This window comes from Falco peregrinus, chromosome 4 (genome assembly GCF_023634155.1).
Source record: "Falco peregrinus isolate bFalPer1 chromosome 4, bFalPer1.pri, whole genome shotgun sequence".
Lineage (NCBI taxonomy): Eukaryota > Metazoa > Chordata > Aves > Falconiformes > Falconidae > Falco > Falco peregrinus.
This window is the reverse complement of record NC_073724.1, coordinates 39,960,362-39,972,652: the sequence shown is the minus strand read 5'-3', so window position 1 is coordinate 39,972,652 and position 12,291 is coordinate 39,960,362. Positions and strand designations below refer to the sequence as shown.

The following is a 12,291-nucleotide window of genomic DNA, read 5'->3' as shown; positions in this document are numbered from 1 at the left end:
TTCATCAATTAAAGAAATACTAGAAATGGCTTAAGGATAGAATCCTTTACCACAAAAAGAATTTTCTTACATTACTGTGGTTTTATCAGTTGCCCATCATCTTGACTAGTTGAACATAAACCTGCATATGCACAAGATGAAAATATATTCTAAATCATCCTTCACATTGTTGTCTCCTAAAGATACTGTTCTGCTCAAAAAAGTGTTGCAATTGTTTGTTAGTGTGCTTTCCTACCTGAGCAGCTGAAGATGCTTAACTGTTACAAATTGAAAGGAATTCATTGGGAAGGGCCATTGTCCATGATACCTGCAGGACAGCACCAGAGTAGTTCACAACAGGCATTAGCTTACTTACTCCCTTCTTACACAGCATCACTGGCATGAAATTGTGGGTTCATATAGACAGACTGTCATGCGATTCCTTATATTGGTATCAGGAATAGCATTTATTTCTACATTTATCACGGGCATAATTAACTATCAGACAAAGCCTAATTACTTTTTCTTTTTCTAGTGAAGGGTCACTTTTACCTGAACAAAATGTAGCATAGGTAGAAAATTAAACAGTGTTTATTACATAATACCAAGGATATCTCAGCTTTTATGTGATACAGTGCTCACTGGTTTCAATTTTTATGCCATTTCAATAGCAAATAATGTACAAATGTGTAAGTTATTAAAAAACTTAAAAGGAAGTAACGGAATGTTTGCAAGTACCGAACAGTGTTAAATCTCTGCAATTACTTTACATAATAAGTAGGTTCTTCTCTATATTCTTATTACTAATTTAATTTTTTTTTTCTTGCTTGTAATCAGATGAATCCTAGGCAATGGAGCCATATTTCCGAAAGTGCCAAAGATCTGGTACGCCGCATGCTTATGCTGGATCCAGCAGAAAGGATAACAGTATATGAAGCACTGAATCATCCATGGTTAAAGGTAGTAAAAGCAGCTGTTTACATACCAGTTTCCTCTTCAAGGGAGATAAAGATTTATTTATTTTGTTTCTTTGAACTTTGCAAAGTAGCCGTGACATTGTACAAAATCTGTGATATGATATGCTTTAAATGCTTTCTAAGATTAGAGCCTGAGATTTTGGTAACTGCCAGGCTTGAACTCTTGCTTAGCAGCAAGAGCCAGCTCACTTAGGTACCTTCAGCAGCACCAGAGTACAGGGAGTAGGGCTGCACAGAATAAAGCTTGATGAAGGTATTCATGTGTCTTTCTGTGGCTCTCATACTCTAGAGGAATAATTTCTTTTCTCGTATTTGCTCAGTCCTATCTAGACCTCTTTCCTCTTATGCATGTAGCCACGCAGTTTATTGCAGTACATCGTGCTACTTAACCGTGCTGCTTTCTTGCATTAGATTCCTGAAATACCCCACCAGAGTGAGGGAAGTATGTACTGGTGTGTCACTTAAAGGCCTCTAACTACATAAAATTATATGGCATCTGGTAATCAAATTATTTTTCAGTGGTGGCAGAATTTACAACACATTTTGAGCCAGTGAAGAGTAGTTGCTGGACACTGAACATCAGGAACAGGAGCAGGAGAATATACACCTAGTTTCTCAGCAGTCCTATTAATAGGCTGTGCTAGACATTGGAGTTGGAAAATGATAGGTGTGTTGCAGATTTGAAAGTTGGCAAGTACTGGTTCAGAGCTTTGTATCTTCTTTGGCAGAAGCTGATGAATTAACTATTTTACTTTGTTATCCTCTATTTCTTTCCTATAGTGTGGATGCAGGGTAGAGTGAGTCATAATATCATTAACTTAAAACAGGGCACTTACTTGGAAAGGGTGCTCTTCTAATGTCTGCTACTGGACTGTTTGTATGTTCTGCATTAGACAAATATTGACACACACACACACACACAAAAAAAAAAAAAAGAACCTGGGAAGCACAGGCTTATATGTTCTTCTTCTTCCTCCAAGTAAATGGTGTAATTAGTAGTGAATGGAGTCATTCCTCCACTTCTCTGCTCTTTTTCTGGCTCTGACTCGTGTATTCCAAGCTGCAGAATGATATAGTTTAGAAAAGGAGGACAGGAGTATGCGCCTCTTGGGAATAAAAGTGGTTAAGGCACTCTTCTGAATATTGGGAAACTGCAGGTTCAAACATTTCCACTCAAAAGGAGCCAAAGTTCTGTCTGTTCATCTGGGGCATACATAGTGCACAAAATATTTCAAAGAGCATAGGAATGGACACCATGTTGGGAAAGCCTGAATGATGATACTCCAGTGATTGCACCTGTGGTAAACACAGGTGATCTGGTTTAACCTGCATGTAATTTGACTTTTTTCTCACTTCATGAGCTTACCCACATTTAGATGCTAAAGCAAGGGGTTTGTTGAGGGTTATTTTGGCAGAAAGCTTTGCCGTTTTTGTGTTTCAGCAACTAAGTTGGTTAGGCTTTTTAAAAAGGTAATTCTGTAATGCAAATGTGCAAGTTCTGCCTATATAGCATGAATAGCACTTTTGATGTCTGTGGTCTCTTTCTGATATTGCTGTTACTTGTTCAAAGACAAGCCAGGAGAGAGAAGATTTAGTTTGAGATAACTTTGTTTCCAAGTTTAGGCCAGCATTCTGTGAGTCAGTCCTCTTATTTTTGCCTGTGATAAACTGCCTGCCCTGCTGACTCAGAATTTTCTTCTAAACCATTTATAGATAGCCGCCAAACACAGCATGAGGCAGGGACATCTTTAGTGCCGTAGAGAGACAGAATTACTTCTGCCAGCGATTTCACTCTGATTCAGGAGATGCATGTGATAAATATGTACATTAAATTAATAAGTGTATGTAGCTTCTGTGATGATTTGGGGCAGGGGAAGAAAGTAGTCAGCTGCTGCAGGTTCTGTCCCCACTGTCCACTGTTCATTGGTGAATGTTTCTTTTGCATGTACAATGGAGAATTCCTTCTGTAAGCCAGCGCCTGGTGTCACCAGCCATCAAGCTGGCACTTCCTACTCTGTTGGACACGTACCCCATCTCTCAAGCTCACCTGATACCAACCACCCCTTAAAAGGGTACTTGAAGTCCTTACTTCACTGGAGTTGGTGAATCCCAAGAAGCGGAACTACTTTGTGCTTGCCAGCTTCAAAGTTTAATGCTAGGCACAGACTGACTAACAGTGCAACGGTAAAACAAAAAGCTAGGGTCTTACTACAAAGTGAGAAACAAAATTACAAAAAGAAAATATCCCTAGCTCAAGAATGTTTTCAACATATTTTAATCCCTCTCATTTTCCTAAGGTTTTTCTTAAGTTGCAACAAATCCTCATTCTCCTTAGGATACTTGTTAGCTGGTATATTTCTTGTCTAGTTTCTTAATGTTGAGATAATATTAAGAGCTTGTGTTTAATGTTTCTTTGTTTTGTTTTTTGTGGGTGTTTTTAAGGAGAGAGATCGCTATGCATACAAGATTCATCTTCCAGAAACAGTAGAACAATTGAGAAAATTCAATGCAAGACGAAAACTAAAGGTAAAATGAATGTAGTGTTAAAAAATATAATTACATAACTTGAATTGTGTGTGATACTTTATTCATTTTAAAAATGCTAAAAGAAATCTGTGCTCTGAAGTTGACAATAAAATAAAGAGTTGAAATGGGCCTTCACAGTTGTTTGTTGCAATGACGTCTCGTTAAGAGTGTTCATCCTTTCTTAGTGTGTAGTTTTCAAACTAATTTTCAGTGCAAATTGTCTGGTATGAACCCAGGTGTGTATGAGGTCTTCAAATTAATTCATTAATTCTGTATAACATGAGTTATTGGAGAGGAGAGAATAGTAAAATGGTCTTCTGTTATTGTGTTATATTTATAATAAAAGGAATGTAATAATATTTTAGGGTGGGGTTTTTTTTCAAGAAGAGCAAAGACGTATTCTTCAGTTTATCCCCTTTATGTTGAACTATACACAAAAGTATTTCTCAGATGCATTGAAAAGAATGTTGACATTTTAGCCCAAAACAACATGGTTTCCCTTCAGTTCCTATCTTGAAAAGTTTAATGGAAACATTTTTTAATTCACTGAAAGGTTGAGAAAATTTTAACAGAATCATGCAGTGTTACAATTCATAAGGTATTTTTATAATTTGTCATAAAATACAGAATTGGGTATACACGTTGAGTTGCTGCTTTGCAAGCTTAATGTAGCTGGCAAAACAGGTGATGATTAGGGTGCAACAGTTGCCATAGGTCATGATAAACAGCGCTTTCTCTTGGGTGGTTTCAGGTATGTCCAGGTAATCCTTTCATTAAAATGTTAGCAAGTACATTTTAGAATATGACCTGTTTTCCTGCTCTAGGCATAGTTCCCAGACTTCTTCCTGGGGAGGCCACTGTATTTAGTCTCCTGAGAGCTTTTGTATCTGTGCTATTTGTTTTCTACCATTTTATCCAAAGCACAGCCTTGCAGAATGTTTCGTGAAATTATTTGTGTTCTGTTTTGACTACAGCCACGGCTGTAAGGCATTAAAACCTGAGTGGTTAAACTAATTTACTTGAACAAGTAAATGTATGTTGAAGCAGACAACCATTTTTCTGCCTTTGTAACTTCGCATGTAACACTCGTTCTGGGATTCTGAGATTATTACATTTTCATATAGATACATTATGGGTGTCAAATATCCTAGTGCTGTCAGTGTCAGATTCTGACAATTTCTCAAGTAACAACATATTGATTTGCTTTAAGGAGTGAATTTTTATATTTGCTAAGCTACCCACTCTAGGGAGGAAAGAGAAACAAGTGAGTTATTTTGTTTGCATTGTACTATGGGAATTTATGCCTAACACTTACAGTTTTAAAATGCTTACCCGTGTAAAATTGTTCTCATGGATCCTCTCACAAAGAATATACTTTATGTTTATTATAGTGATGTATGACCAGCTCTTCTGTTGGATATGGTCACTGGTAACAGTGAAGCAGAGCTAAAAATAGAAAATCTATTTAGTCTTCACTGAGAATGTCAACACACAAGAGACCTCAGGAGTTTGAATGATCCAGGGTGTCTGGAATTGTTTCATTATCCTTCTTTGTGTAACTTTGTGGGTGTTTTTATTCAGGGAGCAGTACTAGCAGCTGTGTCAAGCCACAAATTCAACTCCTTCTATGGTGACCCCCCTGAAGAGCTGCCAGACTTCTCTGAAGACCCCACCTCCTCAGGTAGTTTAATAGAAAGTGTATTTACTGCAGTCAACCTGTCTTAATTCTGTTCTGACTAGAGTACCAAGCATTTACTAATTTTTTTGTGGTTTCATAAAGTTGCATATTAAGTTAACATTTAAATATGAAAGCATAAATAATTTTCAGTGATAATGATGCTATTGACTGGAGAAAATGAGATCTCTGCAGAGTTGTAAGTTTCTACAGAAATTCTGATTCATTTTATTTGTTGTATATACATTTAATTACAAATAGTGCTGTAACCTCATATTTTTCTTTATATTATTTGAATGTAAAAGCTTATTGAAATTTTGTAGTGAATTCTTGGGCAGGTGCAAGGTTCTAATACCTTACTAATAGTTACTGGTTAAAAGAAACCATTGTGTACCAGTTTCTTGACCACCTGTTTTAGAGAACAGTATGGTTAAGATGTTTCCTTTTTAAAGTAAGCTGGACAGTATTTCTGATACTATAATCCAGACCCTCAAATCTTCAAAGCAGGACAGTACATTTCAGGGACCTCCCAATGTACTTCAGAGGGGAAGATGATACATAGCTAGGCCTTGGGCAGGACGGTGATCTTAATCCAAGCAGTCCTTTTGTCTCAGCCCATATTCAGGAATTTAAATAACCTGTCAGTCCCTATACAAACACAGCCCTGTCATAGTTATGCATCTTAATTTTGATATAGCATTCCTCAGAACATTTGCAGTGCAAAAGTCTGTGTTTGTCTGTCTGATGTAAAATGACAGTTTAGGAGCAAGTTAAATGAACTTTTAAGAAAAATCTAAGGCCAGTAGGACCCTCTCTTCATTTTTCTAAACAACTAAATAGTACTGGCAGAATATTTTAGCTTTACACTACTTTACTAGAACGCTTTTCAAGAATTTCATTACGTATGTTGAACTGCTGTGTGATTATTCGCTTTCTCAATATCTTTACAGGTGAGAAAATTACTGAATGCATATGTTAAGTGTTCCTTTTCTGCTTTTTCATATGAACAAGAATTTTTTATAATTTTAATGCCATTAATATAGGAATTGGGGGCAGCTTTTTTTGTTGAATTCTTAAATTTAACTTCTTGGAATTCAAGTTTGAGTACTTAAAAGATTGCTTTGTCCTTAGAGATGCACACTGTTCATAATTTCCATAGAAGTGAATGGGAATCTCAGATCATTTATTGCAAATGGGTAATCACAGCATCATGGCTAAACTTCAGGTAGCCAGCTGATGTACATGTAAGCATATATACTCTTAAAGAAAGAGTAAGTTGGGTTTACTTCACCCAGAATTACTGGCAGTGCTTTAATGTTTGTTTCCAGATACTTCCCCCATTTAAAAAAATGAATAGGCCACCAACATGATTGGCAGTGGCAACTTTCCTAATCTAAAAACTGCAGTTCCTCTTTCCAGTTTCAGTCTCACATCAACAGGACATGTGTCTTCCTGATAGAGTGATGTAATTGCAGATCTCAGTGTACAGCAAAGGTACAAGTTCTATTTTTTTCCATTTGCAGAACAGATGAATCCAGTACACATGTAAATGCTACAGTATATCTGTGCTGGATCCATTGTTATCTTGTGTTCTCTCTGAAAGAACTGAAACAACAACCTGGATTTCTCAGGAAAGCATAATTATTCTCTAAAGTGACATTGTTGATCTCACTGATGGGAGATCACAGCGATCAGGAAACCATACTGAGTGGGTAGTTTTCATGCTGTTTCCCTGACCAAATACATTAGTTGATAAAATATTTAATATCACAGGATAAACACTGAGGCTTGCAGGAAAAGATACTGCAACTTTCTACTTCTGAAATTGCTAGATACATTGTTTCCTCTTCAGAAGTACACTAATAACATTTTCAGATATTACTAGCTTGTAAAGACAGGCTCTTGTGATGATTCTAAACTGAACTAATTTATAGAAATTAGACATAAAACTCTTGAATTGCAGTAGAAACTTGACTCTCTTAAGGTTATTTAAGTTTCCTGCCTAACATCTCATAATGTTATTCCAGATCATAAACTCTAATGAAGAGCATTTAATATTTTAAATGTTGCTGCCTATTTAATCCTCCCATAAAATTTCATGAAGCTTATCATTGAAAGTAAATGATTTGTCAGAAATGGGCAAATGCAGAACTCCTACTGAGATAAAGATGCAGAAATATAAATGCTTATTACGTTATGCAAATTGCATATCCTGTCCTCTTCAAGTCTTTCTAAACACAGAAACAGAAAATTTCATTTATGTCTTTTTCCCAGATTAATCTAGAGGTGTTCTTCCTCAGAGTTCAGTGAACCTGGGATTGCTGGAGCCTTTGAGCATCTTCCTATACTACCAGAGTAATAGCCTGGGATATGAAGGCACTATAAGTAGCAAGTCAGATGACTTTCTTAGATGCAGAATCACAAAGGATATTCTTGTTAGAGAGCTTTTCAGTGAAGTTCAGCAAAATTAGACAGGAATGAGCACAGATAAATTTTGTTTGAAGTCAACCAGGTATTTTTCTGTACACATCTTCCTTCGAATCGTACAGAGTGTGTTAATAATTCTTGGTTCCCACAGCTTTTCCTGGGTGATCTGTTTCCTCCTTTATCAAGCAACTATCCTCTGCAGGACTTAACTTAACCTGACTATCATTCTTTTGGTAACATGACAGAAGTCAGCCTTGCTGAATTTTGAGAGAGTATGACAAAGGCTTTTATAACATTTTGAAAAATTAGGTAAATATTTTTAAACTAAAACATTACTTTACTGCAGATAGGCTGTGTTCAATAACTTCTTTATTAAAGCTACAGAACAGCTCAAATGACAAGCATCTTGCAAATGTTTTTTGCTAGAATGTAAAACATCTGACTTTCAGGTTGCCTGTCATCAAGAAATTATAAAATGTCCATTTCCCAAGGCAGTGAATGTTTTGGGTGGTTTTAGTATGCTGAAACAAACATAAATCAGGAGTTACCAATTAGCAGCCCTAAAGGCTAAATCTGGTGCATGAAAAAAATTGGCTCACTAGAGGGTATTTGAAGTGGACCCTGAAATTAATTAGGTGCCAGAATAGTTCACAATCAGTTTGCTCGCTGCTGCCCTTCCCCATCCAACTCCCTCCCCTCTCCCCTGCCCTCCCTGGCCCTCCTATCACCTGACTGCACATTAGATCAAGACAGGATTTTCTCATATGTTGACCATTTGTCCCCCAACGGAGAGCATGGAGGTGTAATTTTCAAGTGTTTTCATAATAATGCCTCTGGGTGAAGAATGAGCATCACCAGTGTAAAGCTTTTCATTTTTCCTCATTTTGTTCTTCAGCTCCCCCATTCTGCAGTAGCCCAAGGAAAGGCTGTGGAATTGTTTGACATTTTGACTTGGGAAGCTGAATTCAGGAAGACTGTTTAGTTTATTTTGGAGTTTTAAGTAGATTCAGGGCATTGAAAGTTTTAGGCCAACAGTTAGGAAAGCCCATAAATTGAAGAGGCTTTTTGTAACCTTGTATTTACAAAACCTTTTTGTAGCCACATTTTCGAAACTACTGAGTCAGTGTTGGAGTTAGGCCAGTGGATATTCCATAGTCTCTGTGAAACTGATTTTTTAAAAAAAAAAAAACATTAAAAATCAGGAAAACTGGTTTTTAGATTAAAGCGAACCTTACCTTTTGGGTTAAAGGACTTTCCTTGGTAATGCCTGCTTGAATTACTCGGTTTACAGTGCTCATATTCTGAAAAGTAGCTAACAAGTTTCAGAGTAGCTTTCTGCTGCAAACGGTTCTAGATCCCCTTGAGATATTTTATAATGTTGTGCTTCAGCTTAACCACAGAGAAAGTACAGCATCATATTTTATAACAGCCTGACTGGCCAAATGTACTCATTTAGCCTAGGCTAACAAGTAGCACTGTTGCAGTACTTCCTGAACATTTACATGCTTTCTGAGCTCCGTGGTAACAGTGTAGGGTGATGAATGCAGAAGGATTGCTTTTGCATTGCACAGAAAGCAGGCATCTTATGTCTACAATAGTGTTCCTAGTTTGTTTTCTCAAATTGCAAGGCACAAATTTCATATGGCATTTTTACAAATCCATTTTGATACTTTGTTTCAGGATTGCTGTATGTAAATTGAGACTTTTGTTCTTTTTTATCTTGTTAGGCTCTATATTGTCAAATGAGAAATTCTTAACAGTACAAGATCCTGATTTTCAAATTTGAAAGTAATAGGAATGAGGAAAAAAGCTAAATACGATAGTCTTTCAGGGTGAGATCAACCAGCAGGTGCTAAGCCCATATCTTAATAACAATCAGTCTCATCAACATGAGGAAGAAAAAGAAATACTGTTGTTATACAAAGATTACCCCTGATTTTGTAAATACTTGCAGAGAGTCTTGTGTAACATTTTAAAGTATGAGTGCTTGGAAGAAAATTACATTCATCTTACAATTTACTCTTATAAATTCCTTATCTAGGATTACAGGTATAACTGACTATCAGTTTTGAGATCATGAGTTTGAGTGTTTCTGTACTCCGTGATTATCTTTATGATTTTTCATCTTTATGGTTTAATCTTTGTTCTGGTATGTTTAGACACAAAAACTTCTAAGTATATAAAGTCACTGTTAATTAAAATCAATAAAGTGGTTGTATTTCTAAATTGTTCTCATAGTGGTTCTCACTGAAACTTGTGTAAAAAAATTTATTTCAGTATAATATTCCTAAATTCTAGTTAGTAGCTGTATTAATGAATATGATATTACACTTTGTTTCAGTATGTTGAAATAGTTTGTCATTTGACCTCTTACGATAGTCTTACTTGAAATCATTTTTTGTCCATGAGTTTTTTGCAATAGTTTAACCAACACTGAAGAAAGTCTGGTATTACAGATACCTAACACTGCATACATGCACTGCCTTCCTTCCCAATGCCGGGTGTTTGTTTTCCTCCCATCCCAGTTCGCAAGTCCCGTTTGCTTCACACATAGAAGCCGTATTAAAAGAATGACGGGGGGTTCCTTGTCACTTTGTTCATACTATTTTGTGGCTAAACTAGTGTGCTAGGTTGCAGCTTGATAAATCGCTTGTTCTGAAATCTTCATACTGTTTGTTGTTTGTCCAAATGCTGCCTTCCTACTAGGACTTCTAGCAGCAGAAAGTAGGTATCCCTTTGTTTTCCTTTAAGGCCTATCATTCAGCTATGGTGTATGTCTTTGCATGTTTAAAAATCAGCTTTCTTCTCTTTGCTATTTTCAGTTTTAATACTGCCTGCTCAAGAAAAATAGTCTATATGTTTTTGACTAAATCTGTATATAACTTTGAAAGTATAATGAACCAGAAGTAATATGATTTCCAGGGAATTCTGAAGATTGAAGTTTAGAGGCAGTATTAAAATTACCTGATTTTTTTCTTTTCAATATTTGCAAGACAACTGAAATAAAAGTTAATTTTCTTTAAATGAATGAAGGATAAAATGGTTTGATTTTGCATTTTAGTTCCAAAATCAATGTTTTCATGGACTACTGGGCTTTTTTTTCCTAACACTAAACATATACTGTAACATTAGTCATATATTATTTTCTTGCTATACCCTTGCATGAACTTTCTTGATCATTCTGTGTTAATGTGATACATGATATATGCATATGCGTTTTGTATATGCATACACTTGATTTAAATAACAATCTAGTATGTGTCTCCTTAATGAAGAGGACTAATATTGGCATGTAGGTAGGAGTTTCTGCTGCAATTAGCTGCACACTTCGTGAGAAATTGAAAGTGCAAGCACTTCTGAAACCTGCAGACTGTACTAGACAGAGGAGAAGGTGTGAAATTCTAGGCCCTTTGATAGAAACTGCAACCATTTCAAAACCAACAAATTCAGCATCTCAAAATACAAGCAATAAAAAGTGGTTTCTTTCCTGAAGCATTTTAAGATTTGCAGGCTACCAATTCTTCTTCCATCCTAAGTCAGGGCAGCAAGGCATATCTCCATGTCTCTGTTTCTGATCAAAGTTGCACATTTTTTTGTTGTTTGCTTCATTCTTTTGATCTTGTAGGTTGGGGGGATGTTGTTCCTTGTCCTATTTCTCTGTCTCACAATACAAAAGTGAGAATTCAGTGGATTTTTCTATAAAAGTTTTGAAACAGTAGTATTTTTATACAGCTGTAGAGAAAAAAGAAACTTCATACAGAGCTTCTGCCAGTGATTTTTGGTTTTTGTTTGTGCATAGAGAGTTTCTTCAGTGAACTTACGGATTGACAGAGTGTGCTCCCCTTGTACTTGCCAGAAGAGTTTCCATATATTTTTGCAATGAGGAAGAAAGTATCGGAAGAAGTAATAGTCAAGGACATTCCTTTGTGAAAATATTTATTTTTTCAGTTGCATGTGAGTGTGCTACCTGTAAGTTGCAGGTCTGGTCTGAAAAACAACACCCTCTCACTACATATTTCTTTACCACCACACAAGACTGCTTTCTGTCATGTTTGTGGCTAGTTTTACAGTGGGAGGTAACTGGGAAAAGGAATTGGCAAACTTTGTGTAAAGGCCCCAAGTACGGAGATAGGAGAAGGCTGGGGGCATGCATACACACAGCACCCCTGTGCATGCGGAATGAAACAAAGGCTATCTTCAAAGTCAAGCATCAGTTTTCTCCCTGCCCCCTTTCCCCCCACCTTCCCCCTCCCCCCTCCTTGTTTGTCCCCCTCTTTTTTTGTATTTCCATATATAGTACTCTCCTCTGCGTTCCTGCTTCTGTTTAGGAACACTTTCATCTCTTGTTTTCTCTTTTTCTTTTGCCCCCGTTTTCTTTTTTCTTTGTTCAGTCTTTTTCTTTCTCCCTGTTTTTCTCTTCTGCACCTATTTCCTTTGGTTTTCTGCTCTGTTTTTTACGTGCCTGCTTTTCTCTTCTCGTATTCCATAGGTATTCTTACCTTCTTTAATTTGGTTGTAAATCCCAATACCCTTCCATCACACAAAGTGCCTTCTTTCTGCAGTTTCACTGTAGTCTGCATAAATCTCCATCTTTCTAGTTCTCTCCCTAGACTTTTCCTGATTGTTATATATACATATATAAGAAAATATATATATAGTGTTTATGTATATATTTTTACTGTCTTAAATTGCTTCCCAGTAGCATTC

At 36.4% G+C, this 12,291-nt stretch overlaps 1 protein-coding gene across 23 annotated transcripts in view; it reads left to right on the top strand.

Moving 5' to 3' along the window:
- CASK (calcium/calmodulin dependent serine protein kinase) overlaps nucleotides 1–12,291 on the top strand; it is a 226,172-nt gene that overhangs the window by 141,936 nt on the left and 71,945 nt on the right. For 14 of the 23 annotated variants that reach the window (XM_055803008.1, XM_055803028.1, XM_055803023.1 and 11 more), the window contains 4 exons: nucleotides 817–939; nucleotides 3,399–3,482; nucleotides 5,064–5,163; nucleotides 10,291–10,308. In XM_055803008.1, coding sequence (XP_055658983.1) covers nucleotides 817–939; nucleotides 3,399–3,482; nucleotides 5,064–5,163; nucleotides 10,291–10,308 — 325 coding nt within the window. The remainder of the gene's footprint in view (nucleotides 1–816; nucleotides 940–3,398; nucleotides 3,483–5,063; nucleotides 5,164–10,290; nucleotides 10,309–12,291) is intronic. The other 9 variants (XM_055803020.1, XM_055803009.1, XM_055803015.1 and 6 more) reach the window with 1 other exon arrangement.